General features: G+C 50.5%; 1 protein-coding gene across 5 annotated transcripts in view; it reads left to right on the top strand.

The window, feature by feature from the left end:
- The first annotated feature begins 2,751 nt into the window (after positions 1–2,751).
- Positions 2,752–16,031, top strand: part of LOC140503251 (uncharacterized) — a 28,800-nt gene continuing 15,520 nt past the window's right edge. Inside the window, exons 1-3 of one of the 5 annotated variants that reach the window (XM_072607046.1) lie at positions 2,752–3,042; positions 6,905–7,072; positions 10,219–10,316. In XM_072607046.1, coding sequence (XP_072463147.1) covers positions 7,039–7,072; positions 10,219–10,316 — 132 coding nt within the window. In that variant the 5' untranslated portion in view covers positions 2,752–3,042; positions 6,905–7,038. Of the gene's footprint in view, positions 3,043–5,262; positions 5,400–5,500; positions 5,815–6,904; positions 7,073–10,218; positions 10,317–16,031 lie in introns of those variants that run through there. The other 4 variants (XM_072607044.1, XM_072607047.1, XM_072607045.1 and 1 more) reach the window with 4 other exon arrangements.

The raw sequence follows: 16,031 nt of genomic DNA, 5'->3' as shown, positions 1-16,031 counted from the left end.
GAATCCGTCTTCTTGGTTCACTTGGCTACAAGGAAATGGCCTGTTAGCCACCCTTGGTAAATGGGCCTTATTGCTTTCTACCTTATAATCCTGCTTAGCTTTTGTATGAGTTGCTGTGTTAAAGTCGTTTCATACTTCACCAGAAAAGCTAATAATGTTCATGTGTACCGCTGCTATATTTTTTAAACTCCTTTAGAATTAGCTTGTAGGTAAGTGATCTGTGGGAGGCATGTCTCCCACTGTTCAAAGAGAGGAACTGAAAACTGAGGAAATCAAGTTGATTCAATTCTATAATAGATTTCATTTTGCAGCACTACTGACATTTTAACTACCTAAGTTCATTTGTCTCTGAGCTAAGTTTGAGAGTCCAGCTTTCCTGTAAATCACACGTTGTCACTGAGTTAAATTGAGTTTACTTTTCCTGCTAATCACTGTTCTGTTCTTGCCTCAAGGTAATCTGTTATCTTTGAAGGATGCAAGGGGATGTCAGGGAGCTTGGTCTCTGCCACACTGGCTGTCCTTCAGATAAATCTGGTCTGGTATCACTGTGACTCCAACTAGCCATGCAGTTGGACACCACCAAGAAACTTCCTACAGCAAGAAGATGGAAGGAGGAGTTGCTGCTAGTTCTGCATGCCAAATTTCCAGCCAATTATATCATCCCCTAGATCTATGTTGCTTCTGACTTTGTGACCAATGGTGTTTTCCCTGTCTATGATGCTGCATCTAGTTTTTGGATGCTCCTCTTTTTGCTCATAAATAATCTGTCAGCCTTCAATTGGAGTCTTTTAGCTTTCTGAGGAGCTGAGAGACCCTTTTCATGGTTAACTGCTAGCCTTACCAACCAATTGGTTGCGCTCAGAGCTTTGTGCCTCAGTTTAATTTCAAAAATGACAATATCAAGCATGTTAATATTGAGATACATGCTGTACCTGGACAGCACCAAATGGTGAATAATGGAAACAGAATCCTGAGTTCTCAACTCTCTAAAGAAATGAAAATGAAGGCTTAGTTGGAAACTTGTCAGATCTCTGAATGGTAAGGGATGGGGACTGGTTCTGTGACTTCACTGACCAGGAGAAACCCAGGATGAGGCAATTCCCTTTGCCAATGTGAGCTGGCAACTTCTACAGCTGAGAGGGATCGCTGCCTCAGCGCTGACAGATAAAGGATTGTGTTTAGGGTCCATGGCAGGAGCCCAAGACTTCTCGGCTGCAGGGCAGGGTCAGCTGTCTCTCCCAGGGGCACCTTTGGTATCTCTCATTGGTAATCCAAACTAAATAACCCAAGTACAAATTCTAGATATCAAAAAACAGTAAAGTTTTTACAGGTATAATAAGATAAAATTTTGTTTAATCTCATAAAACTTGTATTGTTTGACTCTTTTCTCTTGACCTCACTCTGCATGTCCTTGAAGCAGAACAATCCTAACTCTTAGGAGCTGACAGTACAGGATGTAACGTGTTAGATAAATACCCCATTCCCCAGTTGTAACTCCAATATAAAACTTGGCAGTGAGATAATTTCTAGAACTTTCCAGAACTTCCATAAAGTGTGACATTCCTTCCCCCCCACCCCATCCCTCTGCTCACCCCCACAGGAGGACATTAACCCCAGTCTTCTTGTATCAAACTGGGACATTTGGTTGACCATCATCCTCCAAAGAGCTGTTTTATATTTTCTAATATTAAAAATGTTTCTAATAGATCCAATCACTAAACCCAGTGTATTTGCTTTAATAACTCTAACCCAGGGATCTCTGGGGCCCACAACAGCCCTGAATCTACTGTCAAGGTCAAGGGTATGTCCTACCTTTGGATCATCTATAAATCTGAGAAGGCTCACATCCAAGTCATTGATCTCACATCCAAGTCATTGATAAAAACTTCAAATGAAGCCCCCGTCCTACTCTAATTCCATTTTCCTCCCTTCCTAATCCTAACCTCGTAGCTAATCAATTCACCTACTCAAACTGTCAAATCCCTCACCCTCTCATCCTCTCCTTTCTCAACCCTGGTCAAACCTCACACCCTAGACCATTCCTACTAGGGGTCTCCTCCACTCAGACTGAGTGAGGCCCAAAGAGCTCACATAGTCATCTAGCTTACTGAGCACTGTCAACCCGAATTTCAAAAGGGCAGCCAACATAGCAAAACTAAGGACTTTAGTCAGGGCAAGTGAGCTGCAGCTTGAGGCACCAAGCAGCACATGCTGGGGTACCCCAAGAAGGGGCAAGATGTGGGGCTCTTATAAAATATTTGGGCCTAGGGGAGAGGGGCTGCTGGTGCAAGGTGGTTGGGACTTTCCCTGGTTTCACATGGTTTTGCATAACTACTGAAAGTTTATAGAGAAAGCTTGGGAATCCTGGAGAGGAAAGTTTGGGACTTATGTGGAATAACCAGAGGCTGGGAGTGATAATGTCTGGTCAGCTTCAGACAATTCACGGTTCTGGGAATTCAGACAAGATCAGCTTCAGTCAGCTGAGTTTGACTACACACGAGAAATTCAAGTTACCCAATCTTGACTAGGCCCTGAAAACAGCAAGGTTGGTTGTCCTTGGTTCTGGAAGAGGACCACGATGACATCACCACGATAAAGTGAAGTTTCAATGTGTCCAACTGTGACTGATTGGACCAATATGAGCTCAGAATACTCTACCACAGATTGGGCACAGATAGTCCATGTGAACATTTGGGGTGGATACTCCAAATGTGTTAATTCTACATTTCATTTGTGCTGTCTCAATTCTGCTTTGCTCAAAGAGCACAGCACCCTTTCTGGTGTGGGCACACCATGCTGAGCAGTCCTCTGCCAGTGTCTCCCATGTTGCATAGTCAGATCCAAAGTTCTTGAGAGAGACCTTGAGAGTGTCCTTGTATCGCCTCTTCTGACCACTGTGTGAACGTTTATCCTGTCTGAGTTGTCCACACAAAACAGTCTTTCTGGCCAGCGTATGTTTTGCATTTGAACAAGGTGACCAGCCCATCAGAGCTGTGCTCTCTGAAGCAGAGTTTGAAGGCTTGGCTAGCTGAAAGCAGCAAGGTAAGCCTTGTGTTTCTCCCTAATAGATTCCTTACCTCCCTCCCCGTAGAAACTATTCTAAAGCTTCTCTTTCCTCAAGCCTCCCATACCTTCTGATTCCTACTCTCTCGCCTGAGGACTATTTCTTCACTGGTAAAACTGAGTCTATTCACCATGAACAACCCCCTTGAGATCCCCCCATCCCCACCCCACCAGCTCTCCTCTCCCGTATCTGACAGTCAGCTGGTTCTCCTGGCCCACACTTGACATGTCTACAAGTGTGGTGATCCCTTCCCCTCTCATCTCCAGACTGCAATGGCAAATTAAAATGGTCCTCTTTTACTCTCTCCCCACCATCAGTACTTTCTGTTTGTCTTTCTTCTGTCCTTCCTTTCTTTCTGTGGCTCTTTCACTTTGAGTCTGTTTCTCCCTCTCTTTTTCTCTCCTTTTCAATATCTTCATATTGAGTAGCTCTCCTTAGTTTCCGGCATGTCCAAGATACCCCTTTCCTTAAATAGCCTTCACTAGACTTTACAATGCCCTTGGTGCCAGTCCTCTATCTCTCCCCCCCAAACCCTAGAAAGAGTTGCCTACCCAGCAGCCTCCCTTTCCCCATCTCTCCCCCATCAGCCCCTTGTTATCAGATTGGTAACCTCACTGCAATGAAACTTTTTCCAAAGTTACATGTTTTCTCTTACCCACCCAACCTGAAGGTCTTTCCTTGGTCCAGATTCTCTGCTGCCCCACCTGACTGCCCTTTTTTGGATGTTTCTCTCCCTGTTCTCCCCCTCCCTGCCCCTCCTCCATGTCCTTGGTTGGCACTTCACCCTATCACTGTCCCTACCTGGGGGGGATGGGGGGCGCGTTCCCCAGGGCTTGGGTCTGGGTCTCTTTCTCCAGTCTCCCTCCAGGGGACCTAATCTGCTCCAGTGGGTTTCTCTTTTCTGTGTAAATGACTCCCAGAGTTAGGAACCTGACCCTGGGTTGCCACATCACCAACTGCCTACACCCTGTGGGCATCTCAGCCTCCCCATGTCCCAGACTGAACTCATCCATGATCTTTTGCTCCACATCATGGGCAGCGTCCCTGTCTTTCTCAGTTACCACCACTCTTCCTTTGTCCCGGATTAGTAAGCTTGGAGCGGTTCTTCTTACCGCCAGGTCTCCCCCCGGCCCCCTCTGGTCTCTGGGCCTCCAGGCTCCTCCCTCCGATGGCCTGGGTCAGAGATCTGCTTCAGCACAAACCTAGCCACCAAGAGGAGGTCCCTGGCTTTTAAGGCAGCCTGACCATCCGGTCCTGACCCCTCCCCTCTGTGACCCTTCAGGGGTCTCCGATCCTGGACAGCCCCGGAATGGTCACCGCTTCCGAGGCATCTAGGGGTGCGTCGGAGAAAGCCTGGCCAAGTCACTTGGCCGCTGCCAGCCTCAGTTTCCTCATCTGTAACACGGGGCTGGCAGCAGCCCCTCCTTCCCAGGGCGGTGGCGGGACAGCGCCCCTCACAGACAGATTCGGGCGCCCCGTGAGCGGCCAGGGCTGGCAGGGGATCCCGCGGGCCGGGCACTAGCCGGGCTGGGGGGCCAGGGCTGGCAGGGGATCCCGCGGGCCGGGCACTAGCCGGGCTGGGGGGCCAGGGCTGGCAGGGGATCCCGCGGGCCGGGCACTAGCCGGGCTGGGGGGCCAGGGCTGGCAGGGGATCCCGCGGGCCGGGCACTAGCCGGGCTGGGGGGCCAGGGCTGGCAGGGGATCCCGCGGGCCGGGCACTAGCCGGGCTGGGGGGCCAGGGCTGGCAGGGGATCCCGCGGGCCGGGCACTAGCCGGGCTGGGGGGCCAGGGCTGGCAGGGGATCCCGCGGGCCGGGCACTAGCCGGGCTGGGGGGCCAGGGCTGGCAGGGGATCCCGCGGGCCGGGCACTAGCCGGGCTGGGGGGCCAGGGCTGGCAGGGGATCCCGCGGGCCGGGCACTAGCCGGGCTGGGGGGCCAGGGAGCCCGCCGCCCTCTGGCCCGATCCACCCCGGGAACGTCTGCGACCTCGCAGCAGGGGGTCTGCGTGCACCGCGAGCTCAGGGAGCGGCTAGAGCCCCGGGCCTCAGTTTCCCCGCGCTAGGAGACCTCGGTGCCAGCCACAGCCCCAGAGCTACCACGTCCGGGTGGCACGGGCGGGGCGGGGCTTCCGTGAACTTGAGCGGCGGGGCATGCTGGGAGTTGTAGTTCGGAGCCCTCGGCGCGCAGGCGCAGTGCGCCTCCGGGCTGGGCGTTCTGGCCTTTGTCCGCGGGGCTGCGGAAGGTGAAGCTGGAGCCGGAGCGCGCGTGGGCGTGGGGGCGGGGGCAGGTGCAGGTGGGTCCCCTGGAGTACGGCTACGGGGCCGCGGAGGCGCGGGTGAGTGGGCGTGCTGCTGGAGGACGCCGCATCGTGGCCGCGGTTGTGCGTGAGTGTGCGCGTGTCAGGATGCGTGTGTGCATGCGCGTGATCGCACTCGTGCGTGGCCGTGCACACGTGCACTTGCCTGTCTGCCCTTGGGCACGTGCGTGAGCGTGCATGGGCTGCCCTGCTGAGTGCCCGTGCGGCGGCGCGTGTGCGTGGCATCTCCACCGCACGTGGGGGGTGAGTCTGTCCGTGCGGGCTTGAGCGTGAGCGAGTGTGCAAGGAGGCTGTGCCTTGGATGTGCGTGAGCCGTGGGAGCAGCCCCAGGCCATGCCCCCTGCTCTGCGGGGCCACCCCCCGAGTGACGCCCGCCCCCCAGGGGATCCCCCCCGCTGGGTGGCGCATCTGGCGGGGGTGGGGAGAGGGGAAGGTGGGTCCTGGGGAGGGTCTGGAGCTGAGAGATCTGCGGCTGGGGCGGGGAGCCCAGGTGTGGGGAGCTCGGGTGTCTGGGGAGGAATGGGGGGAGGGGGTCTGGAGCTGAGGGATCTGCAGCTGGGGTGGGGAGCCCAGGTGTGGGGAGCCCCTGCTGTCTGGAGATGAATGGGGGGGACGGCAGAAAGGCACCTGGGGACTGAAGGGGGGAATTGGAGCTAAGAGATCTGCAGCTGGGGCAGGGGGGAGGAATGGGGGGAGGGGTGGAACTGAGAGATCTGCAGTTGGGGTGGGGGTGAGGGGGTGGGTTGGGGGCTGTCAGGGTCCCTGCCTTTTCCTTCCTGGGATTCCTTTTCTGGTTGTCCCCCTGGGGACTGGCAGTCTCCTCTCCCACCTTACCTCTAGCCTTACCCTCTCACGCCAGCTCTTCCTTCTGAACTCTGCCCTCAACACTTCTCTCTGCCACTGACCTATATTTTTTCTTTCTTTTCTGGATTCTCGGTACAGATTGTATTATTCTAGCCCTCAGGAGGCCCAAGTACTCTTTCCCTTAAGCCTCCTTGGAACCCTGGGCCCTCGATCACAGCTGTTCTATTTTACAGACACTGAGAGTGCAAGAGCTGGGCATTGCTGGGCAGGTGGTCCTGGGCAGGTGGCCCTGCACTGCTCACTGCACTTTACCTCCACCTTCCACCCCTTAGGTTAAGAAGCCCTGCAGTCTAGACAAGAATAAGCTATTGTTATTATGGGGCTGCCTAGGAGGTGTGTGTGTTGGTGGGGCTCCTGCCGGTGCCCAAGGCTGCCTTGGCCAGCCCCCACTCCTTCCAGGGAGCCCAGCTGATGGGTCCATTCTCCCTTAGCACTGAAGGATGTGTCTGTTTTCTCCAGACCCCCTCCCCCTTGCTTCCTGCAGAGTCGGGCACAAAGTGGGTTTTCATTAGATTTTTATTGAATGGAGGAAACTCCTCGGGGCTGCTTTGTTTGCCCTGGGCCCCTGGCATCTGACTGGAGCTATCCCCTTCCCTTCTCTGGTGGCCTCCTCTGCTGGGGAGCCAGTGATCTGAGCCCCAGACCTTTGGCACCCCCAGGTCTCAGCTCTGCAGCAAGAAGGGAGTGAAGACAGCTGGCTCTGCCCAGAGCTCCAGGCCCGAGGAAGGGAGGGAGCAGATCCGGGAGCCACGGACCATCCTGGCTGGGGGTTCTGGCCAAGGAGCAGGCCAGCATGGACCGCTTCTTCCTAATGCTCGAGGGGAGAGGTGAGAGCCTGGGGTCCGGGTCTGGCAGGGGACAACGGGGCAGGGGGAAGAGTCCTCTCTCTCCACTGCCATTCTGTATCTTTTTCAACTTCTCCTGGCTCAGTAAGCATTTATTAAGCACCTGCTGTGTGCCAGACCCTGTGATAGGCCCTTGGGGGTACAAAGATGAAGGTGAGGGTCGCTGCTCTGAAGGGCCTTTCCTTCTGGGGAGGGAGCAGCTCTGGTCCAGATCCAGGGTGGAGCTGCCTGTGGGAAAAACCATGGCAAATTTCTGCCCATCTCTTTGTGCTCAAAGAACCGAGCCAAGCTCCCCACTTTCCCCCACTTGTACTGTATGTATTTGGGGAATCCCCAGCTTATACATGGAGTTTAAACTTCCCTCAAGGGCAGGGACTATATGCCTTGTACCCACCCAGCACCTAGACTACAGCGGACACGTCATAGATGCTTCGGGACCCTGAGTGGTCCTGCCCAAGGGCTGGAAATGCTCCTTTCCACTATCTGTGGGAAGGAGAGCTTTAGGGAAGCCTCATTTGGCTGGTGCCTGTGGTGGAGAGAGTGTCTATATGCATTAGAGGATGGAGCAGCAGGACGTGGGATAGCCAGGAAGGAATCGGGGGCATAGCAGGACAGAACGCTTAATAAATCCTAAACACTGCTCTCTTGAGTGGATGGGGAACACAGCGCCCCCTAGCCCAGCCTGGTGCCCCAGTCAGTCCTCACACCTGGAGAGTTGGTCTGGGTGCCACAGTTTGGGAAGGACTTTGATAGGTGTGGTAGGGGCAGCCAGGATGGACCTAGGTGGGAAGATCTGTTAGGGGAAATTGGGGGCGTTTGATCCAGGAAAAAGAGGATTGTAGAGGGACTTGGGCTAGGTGGCTTCACATATTTGAAAGTGAGTCCCATGGAAGATGCTCGGGCCTCCCCCAGTGGCTCCTGCCTTTGCCTCTCATCTGCCCTGTCCCCCCTTCAGGATAGGATCCCCTTCATTCTCTGTACCAGCATTCTGAAGACCCTGCACAGTGCCTGGCATAGAGCAGATCCTTTGTCCTTTACTGACAGGTTGATCAGAGCAGTGGGTGCACTCCCTGTCTTGGTGTGAGGCAGACTTCCCACAGGTGGGGTTGGCTGCCTGGGGAGGTAGCGGGTTCTGGTGACTTGGGGAGGGGAACCTTCTTCAGATACAGCTTGGGTCACAGTCCGAGGCTCCTGTGAACTTGACAGGAGGTCTGCAGTGTTGGGCCTCAGGGACCTGGGTCTCTGCTCATCCATCTTTCCCCACCGTGGATAAAGTCATCATGTCAGCCTTCCATTTTGTATGTGTCAGAGCTAACACACTGGATGACGGTTGGGGTCTGAGAAGCCAGCATTTCTTGGGCACCTACTATGTACCTGTCCCTGTACAGGCCCTGTAGGGAGGTCATACAAAGACAGACTGGGGACAGCTCCTGCTCTCCAGGGGTTTACAATCTAGTAGCCTAGAGATGGATAAATGCACATGGTGTCTGGGGAGGAGAATGGCAGGAACCTTCTGCAGAAGCGGGGTTGTTTGTTTTCTGTAAGTCAGCTCAGAAAACATTGATTAAGTACTTGGTGCCCAATTTGAGGAAGCTGGGAGGTGGGAGTGAGGAGGGAGGGCCTGCCAGGCAGGGCCCTAGTTGGTGAAGATGCCTGGAGTAGAAGGTGGAGGGAAGGCTGTGGTGTGGACTAAGATGTCAGAGACTGGACAGGGGGAGCACTGGGTCAGGAAGGGCTTAGAAGGCCAGCTGGATTTTGTTTGTGGTGCTAGGGAGCCCTGGATTGTTTGTCAGGGAGCAACGTGGTTGGACATAGTGGAGGATGGAATGCAGTGAGGAGGAATTTGAGGCAGGGAGACCCTCCCCCCGCCAAGAAAAAGCCTGTTGCAATATATTCTAAGCGTTAGATGGTGAGGTCAGAGGTGACGAGAGAATATGAGACATGTTCGGAAGGTCAGGTCAATAGGCTTGGCAACAGCTCGGACACGTGGGTGAGGGGAAATTGAGATGTCTGGGCAGCAAGCCCAGGGCTCTGATGCCTTCCCTTTAATAGGGGAGAGAGGGGAGTTTGGGGCGGGGAACAGATACTGAGGTCCATTTTGGCCATGACGATTTCACCAGTGGCTCATTGCAGACACAAGACTAGTTAGGAGCAGCTAGGAACCCCTCCTCAGAATACTGATTTTAATGCATAAACTAAAATGCACAGGATTGCAAAGGAAACCAATCACACTGGCATATAGTTAGTTGACAGAACTCAGATGAAGAGCCCCTGGGCTCTGGACTCTCTCCCACCTGTGAGCTGGCATTTGGACAGGCAGAGATGGGTTGGGATGGAGTCCTGGGCAGGGGGGAACAGGAGGCAGAAGAGGGGGCTACTTATGTCTTCTGCACATTTTCTAGGTTTAGTTTGATTAAAACATGGCATGGCCACCAGTACCCCCTGGCTTTTGGGGTTCGGCTGTGTCCCCACTCCATCTGCCAGCCCTCATCATTCCCTTGGATCCACAAGAGCAGTCTCAGAGACTTTTCAGGGGCTTTGCTGAAGTCCAGCTATCTCTGCTTAGCGCGAGGCCCAGATTTCCCAGCCTGGTAAACTGCTGAAGAGGAGGTTGTGGTTAGTTTGTCCTGACCTGTTTGTGACAAAACTGTGGTGGCTTCTGCTGCTTCCTCTGCTAACCGCTGGCCCTGGTCTCAGGCTAACCCATCATCTGTAGATGCGCCTCTTGCTTTCTCCCATCCTGCTGTCCCCTGCCTTGATGCCCAAGAGCCCAGACAGGGGTTCAGCTTTGGTGCCTGGGGATAGAGCCCATCTGGATCAGCACTCTGGGACTTCACCAGGCAATGAGCTACTCTCTCAGTTTCTCCTCATTTATTGGTGGGGTGGGAGAATGTTGGGGTGTTGTTTCTGGTCTGCCTGGCTCACGCTTTGGAATAGTCAGGAGGTCATGGGATCCTGAGCTGGAAGCCCTCAGAGGCCATCAGGTCCAGCGCCATCACCACCATGTTCAAGCCTGTGTCAAATCACATCTCTGAGCCCCATTTCCCCCTCTCACCCATCCAGGTCTGCCCTCAGAAACCTGGGCGGGAGGTGCGGGGCTGCTGGCAGACTGGTCTCTCTTTCCTCAGGCCTGCCTTCCCAAGAGTTGGCCCATTCCAGAGAATGGAGGATCGAGGAGGAGGAGGAAGAAGGAATGACTTCGAGACTCCTGGGAGCTGTGGACCAGGTGAGTCAAACCTCCCTGTGTCCAGTGACAGGCTCTAGGCTTTGCTTCTTTTGGGGCCTGGGGTGATTGATGCTGGAGGCCTTCAGAAACAGGCAAGGCCTCCTGGAGACAGGCAATACTCTGTGTGTGTGTGCACGTGTGTGTGTACGTGTGTGTGCACATGTGTGTACGTCTGCATGTGTATAAGTGCATGTGTGCATGTATGTATGCATATGTGTGTGCACACATGTGCAGACCTGTGATTTCATCCAGATAGGGGCTCCCTCTGAATTCGAGTACACACACTGGTAACTCTTCTGTACCTTAGAGAGTGGCTTGGGGCCCCTTGTGAGCACAAGTGACTTGTTCAGGCTCACACGGCCAAGATTGGACCCCCTCTGAGTCCGGCTCTATGGACACCACCCTGGGCTTATGTTTGATCAGACCCTTATGTGAACATGAAAACCTCTTCTCTCCCCAGGAAGAGGAGGACTCCCTGTCCCCTCCTGCACCCACATACTCCCAGGTTTGGGGTTTTGGGGGAGGTTGGGAGGCAGACAAATGCCCATGGTTTCATTGGTCCAAGCTTAGCTGAGACGGCCCGCACCATCTGCTTTTGGCCTCTGTTGCCGAGTCCCTGATTGAAGGCCTGGCACGCAGTGGGTACCTCATGAATGCTGTACTAATTAAATTCAGTTCTCTTGGTGTGGCACAGAACCCCTTCAGCCTCCTTGCCTTAGGACTGGCAGCCCACCGAGCCTTGTCCAGGAACGCTGGGCCATCCAAGCATTCCAGGGAATGCGGGCAAGCGCCACTAAGACAATCCGTTGGCCTCCCTTCTTTTGGGAGTTGGAGCATTTGGTCTCACCTCAGTCAATTGTCAGAAGGAAGGCTGGCCCAGAAGTCCAGAAGGGCTGAGTTGCCCTCAGCGCCAAAGGCACCAAGACTATTGTTGGGGTGGGGGTGGCCAAAGAGCCGCCAGTCAGCACCTTCTGTGTGCCAGCACTGTGTGAAGTACTGGGGTGCATAAAGAGGCCAAAGGCAGCCCCTGCCCTCCGGGAGCCAAAAGGCACTGGGTGGGTGTGTGTGTTCATTCATTCAGATTCCAAGGTACCCAGGCAGTGAATGGGGCCTGCAGCCTCTACCCCACCCCCTTGTTTTAATTCTTTGTTGCAGGGAAGGGGGAGTCTGTTCATGCAGATCTGTTCAGAAAGGAAGGGATGGCAAAAACACGAGGTCACTAAGTGTGACTGCACGCTGAGGATGGGAGCCAGGGCAGGTAACTGATGAATGCAGAGGGACAGGCGCCCTTGCATCTGCTTGTCGTGGTTCAGTCAAGTTGGACTCTTCGTGTCCCCATTTGGGGTTTTCTTGCAAAGACGCTAGAGGGGTTTGTCATTTCCTTCTGCAGCTCATTTGACAGGTGAGGAAACTGAGGCAAACAGGGTGACAGGACTGGCCCAGGGTCACCCAGCTAGAAAGTATCTGAGGCGGGATTTGAACTCAGGAAAATGAGTCCAACGCTGTAGGCACTATGGCACCCCTAGCAGCCCATTGACTTAGTAACAATTCATTCAGCCTCTCCAGCCAAGATGCTTTTTCTACAGTCATAGTGATTACTCCTTGACTTCTCCCCAAATTTCTTGATATTCCTCAAAAAATACCTCCTAGTATTCCAGCATATTAATGGGAGGGGCAGTGTGGCTGGGGGAGCTGGTAAAAGTGGTCTCTGACATCCATTGGCTGCTCGCGGGAACCCCTCAGCACCTGAGGAATTGCACTGTACTTCTCAGTGTTGGAGCACATACCATGGGAGAAGGAGTGTTCTCACCGGGAGTTCACAGCGTGATTGCTCTGCTAACATGCCACACTCCCATCCTGCTGCATGTGGAGGGGATTTTCAGGTTTTTTGTAATTCCAAATAATGGCGCTGTGAAAATGTTGGAACAGAGGTCCCTTTTCATTTGGGGCAGTCCTTTCAGCCTGCACTACTTTGACAATGAGTGTGATTGCTTTCTAACTTTGTGAATCGACACATTTCTTTCCAAAAAGATTGTGACTTTGTGGTTTCTCTCGAGGTGGATGGGTGTGCCTGTTTTTGTACCACCCTGTCACTGTTGACTTTTGTGGCTTTTCATTATGTTAACCAGTTGGATGTCTGTGAGGTGATACCCTCGTACTATCTCCGGTTTTTAGTGATTATTTTTTTCCAGTGATTATGAATGATCTCTATTTAAATTATTCATATTCTTAGACTGTTTTTCCATTATGGCCTGGGAGTTACCACTGGGCCATTTAAAAGGGTTTTTATTGATGTCTTCAGTTCTCATGTTACAGTCATTTAAGAGAAAAAACCCAAACAAATAACTTTTCCTTCATGGATTTTATATATGTAAAACTTTTGAATTTTATGTAGTCAAAGTTGTTTTACTCTTTGTGTTCTCTATCCCTTGTTTAGAAGTCTCCCATCCCTGTAGTTGTGAAAGGGAGGCGAATGCATTCTCTTCCCCTTTTTACAAAATTCAGGTCTCTTACCCAGTTGGCGCTTACTGAGCTGTAACTGGGGCGTGCCCACAGTTTCCATACAGTTAAACGTCATGTTTGTTACAGTTGTGTTTTCCCTAACCTTTTTCCTCTTCGATTTTTTGAGGGTTATTGTACAGAGTTTGTTATTTTGATATGGATGGAATCAAGCATTCCTCCTCTTCATAATTGTATTGGTTGAATGCAAAGGAAAGCTTCCTCCAAATCAAGACAAAGATATTATTGCATGTGCCTTTTGTGTTTCCTAATAGCTATTTTTACGCTAGCGTGTTGGCTAGCTGGAGTTCATTGGGAAGCATCATGTTACACGAGGTCCTAAGTATCGTTGCCACCAAATTGACCACCAAATTTCCGAAGGATGCTTATTCAATAAGCAAGCCTTGCCCCAGTTTTTCTTTCCTACAGTTTTAACAAACACTCCTTTTTTATAGACAGTTAGTTGCATATCTGGAGTGTGTATTCTACCCAGTTGATCTGCCTTAGTTTTTTTGTTATTAGGTTTTTTCCCCAGTCCCCAATAGTTTTTAGGGTAACAGCCTTGTGATATCATCCAAAGACAGCACTTATTCCATTGTATTTTGCTGCCTTGTTTTATTTGTCATTCTTAACTCGTAAAAAAAATATTTAATCTCTTTTTTACATCACCTCCATTTCCCTACGTATCTCTTTTCCCGCCTCAGCAGCTCTCTCTTATAACAAGTAATAAAAAAGAAGGGTGGCAGGGGGAGGCAGTTCAACAAAAAGTAACCAGTACATCTCCTCAGTTGCATTTGCAGTATTCCACACCCGTAACCCCGAGCTTCTTCAGCAGAGGAAGGGAGGTGTTTTTTCACTCATTCACATTGTTACTCTTTGACATTGTATGTACTGTTTTCTTGGTTCTGAGTACTTAAGTTGTATCAGATGGATGCCTTCCATGCTTCTCTGAATTTCTCTAGGCTCCAGTTATTATAATAAAGTAACACTCCATGACATTTACGAACCACAGTTTATCCATTCACCAGTCAATGGCTTTAAATGTAAAACATGTTGCTAAGAGTATTTTTGTGTATTTGGCCTTTCAGTATTTGACCTGCTCAGTCTATTTGGAGAAGTGCTTCTGAGTGAAAGGGCTTGGACTTTCTAGTTACATTCTTAACAATTTCAAGTGGTCGTTTTTTCCAAACTATATGGTCCATTTCTCAGCTCCACCAGTAGTGCATGAGTGTGCCTATCTTTCTGCAGCACTTTCTACACTGATTATTTTCATCTTTTTACACAGAATAAAAACAAAATTTACCATGCATCAGGTAAATAAAGAAAAAGTAAGAGCTTTCAGACAGAGCAAACAAAACAAAACAAAAAACCATTCACAACATAAAAAGACATTAACAAGGAATGCATTATACTGAAAGGAACTGTGGACCATAAGCCAATATCAGTATTAAACTTGTATGTTCCAAATACTTCATAAGAAGAAAACGAACTGACTTACAAAAAGACATAGATGTTAAAGCAGTAATGACAGGAGATTTTAATATGCTTCTTCCAGTTTTGGTGAGTCTAGCAGAAAGATAAAAAAAGGAAAAACAGAATTGAACAGATTGGTGGAGAAACTAGAGCTAAAAGAGTTAATGACATTTCCTAAATAGAACTGCTAAAGAATATATGTACTTCTCAGCATCTCCTTTCACCCCATGAAACTTTTTTTTTTAACTGACCTTACTTTTATTTTAGAGAAATGTAAAATAGCAGAAATAGTAGCTACATCCTTTGTAGCCGACGATGCAGTAAAGATGATAATCAGTTCAGGGGTCGTAAACAAAACACACAGGACCACGTGGAGACTTAACAATGAAATCCCAACTAATAAATGGGTCACAGAACAATAATAATAGTATAATAATAATAGTTATGTGAAAGAAAATAATCACGATGAAACAACAGACCAAACTTTTTGGGATTCAGCTAAAGCAGTCCTGGGTAAAATTATATCCCCTGAAGCATACATTGACAAAGTAGAAAGGGTTGATGAAGAGAATGTAAGTTTGAAAAAATTAGGAAGGTGACAAATTGGGTAACAAACCCAAAGGAAAAGAGACATAAATGATTTTCATCTTTTGTCCTCAGTCTCACTTTGTTGGATGTGAGAGACACCTCAGCACTGGGCTGATTTGCATTGTTTAATGAGCAAGATTTGGAGCAGGATTGTTAATGATTTGCAGTTCTTTACTTACCCTTTGTCTACTTCTCTATTGGGGAGGGGGGCCCCTTGGTTTTTTGATGTTCATTTTACTATGATGCTTTTGTCTAGTTCTGGAGGCAATGGATAGAAAGCTGGCCTTGAAGCCAGGAAGTCTTGGGTTCATATCTTGCTTCTGATATATGCTTGGCTCTTTGACCTTGGGCAAGCCCCTAGTTGGAGAGAACGTGTCCCCTTCCCCACCCCATTGGTAGAAATGGTTTCCTTGACTTTCCCAGCCCTAGGTGTGTCTTTGGTATTGCCTTAAATCTACAGCTTGATTGGGCAAGTTGTAAATGGAGTTTTGGTTGTTTTAGAAAAATATTTGTTGTTACTCAATGAGAATGTGGGCTGTTTTTGTGGGTTGGTCTTATACCCCAAGTGGGCTGCTAAGTGGCACCATAGTGCTCAGATCACTGGACCTGGAGTCAGGAAGATGAGTCTTCTGAATTCAAATCTAGCCTCAGACACTAACCAGCTAGGTGACCCTGGGCAAGGTACTTAACCCTGTTTGCCTCAGTTTCCTCATCTCCAAAATGAGCTGGAGAAGGGAATGGTAAACCACGCCAGCATCTTTTCCAAGAAAACCCCAGATGGGGTCACAGGGAGTCAGATACATCTGAAAAAGACTGAACAACAACAAATCTTATAACCTAACATATCATCTAGAGGCAGGGTGGTGTTTGCAGAGAGGAAGCAGCATTGAGGTCAGAAGAATTTGGGTTCAGGTTCTGCCTCTGATACTTAGTGACCTCTCAGGACCCCCAGGCCACTCTCTGAGACCAGAAGTCATGCAGAGGAGGGAGTTTCTCCACTGGGAGTTTCCTCTGGAAAAGAAAACAAAGTCTCGTGCACCATGAGCAGGAGCCCCCTTGATTCGGATCTTATTCCTGCATTAAAGTTTGATCACTCACCTTCAGGTGTCCTGTGTTAAATGAAAGCCCAGATACTGGCTCTGGTGAACTGGCTCT

This window comes from Notamacropus eugenii, chromosome 5, assembly GCF_028372415.1.
Source record: "Notamacropus eugenii isolate mMacEug1 chromosome 5, mMacEug1.pri_v2, whole genome shotgun sequence".
NCBI lineage: Eukaryota > Metazoa > Chordata > Mammalia > Diprotodontia > Macropodidae > Notamacropus > Notamacropus eugenii.
Note: the sequence above shows the minus strand (reverse complement) of the source record. Positions and strands in the feature narration are given on the sequence as shown.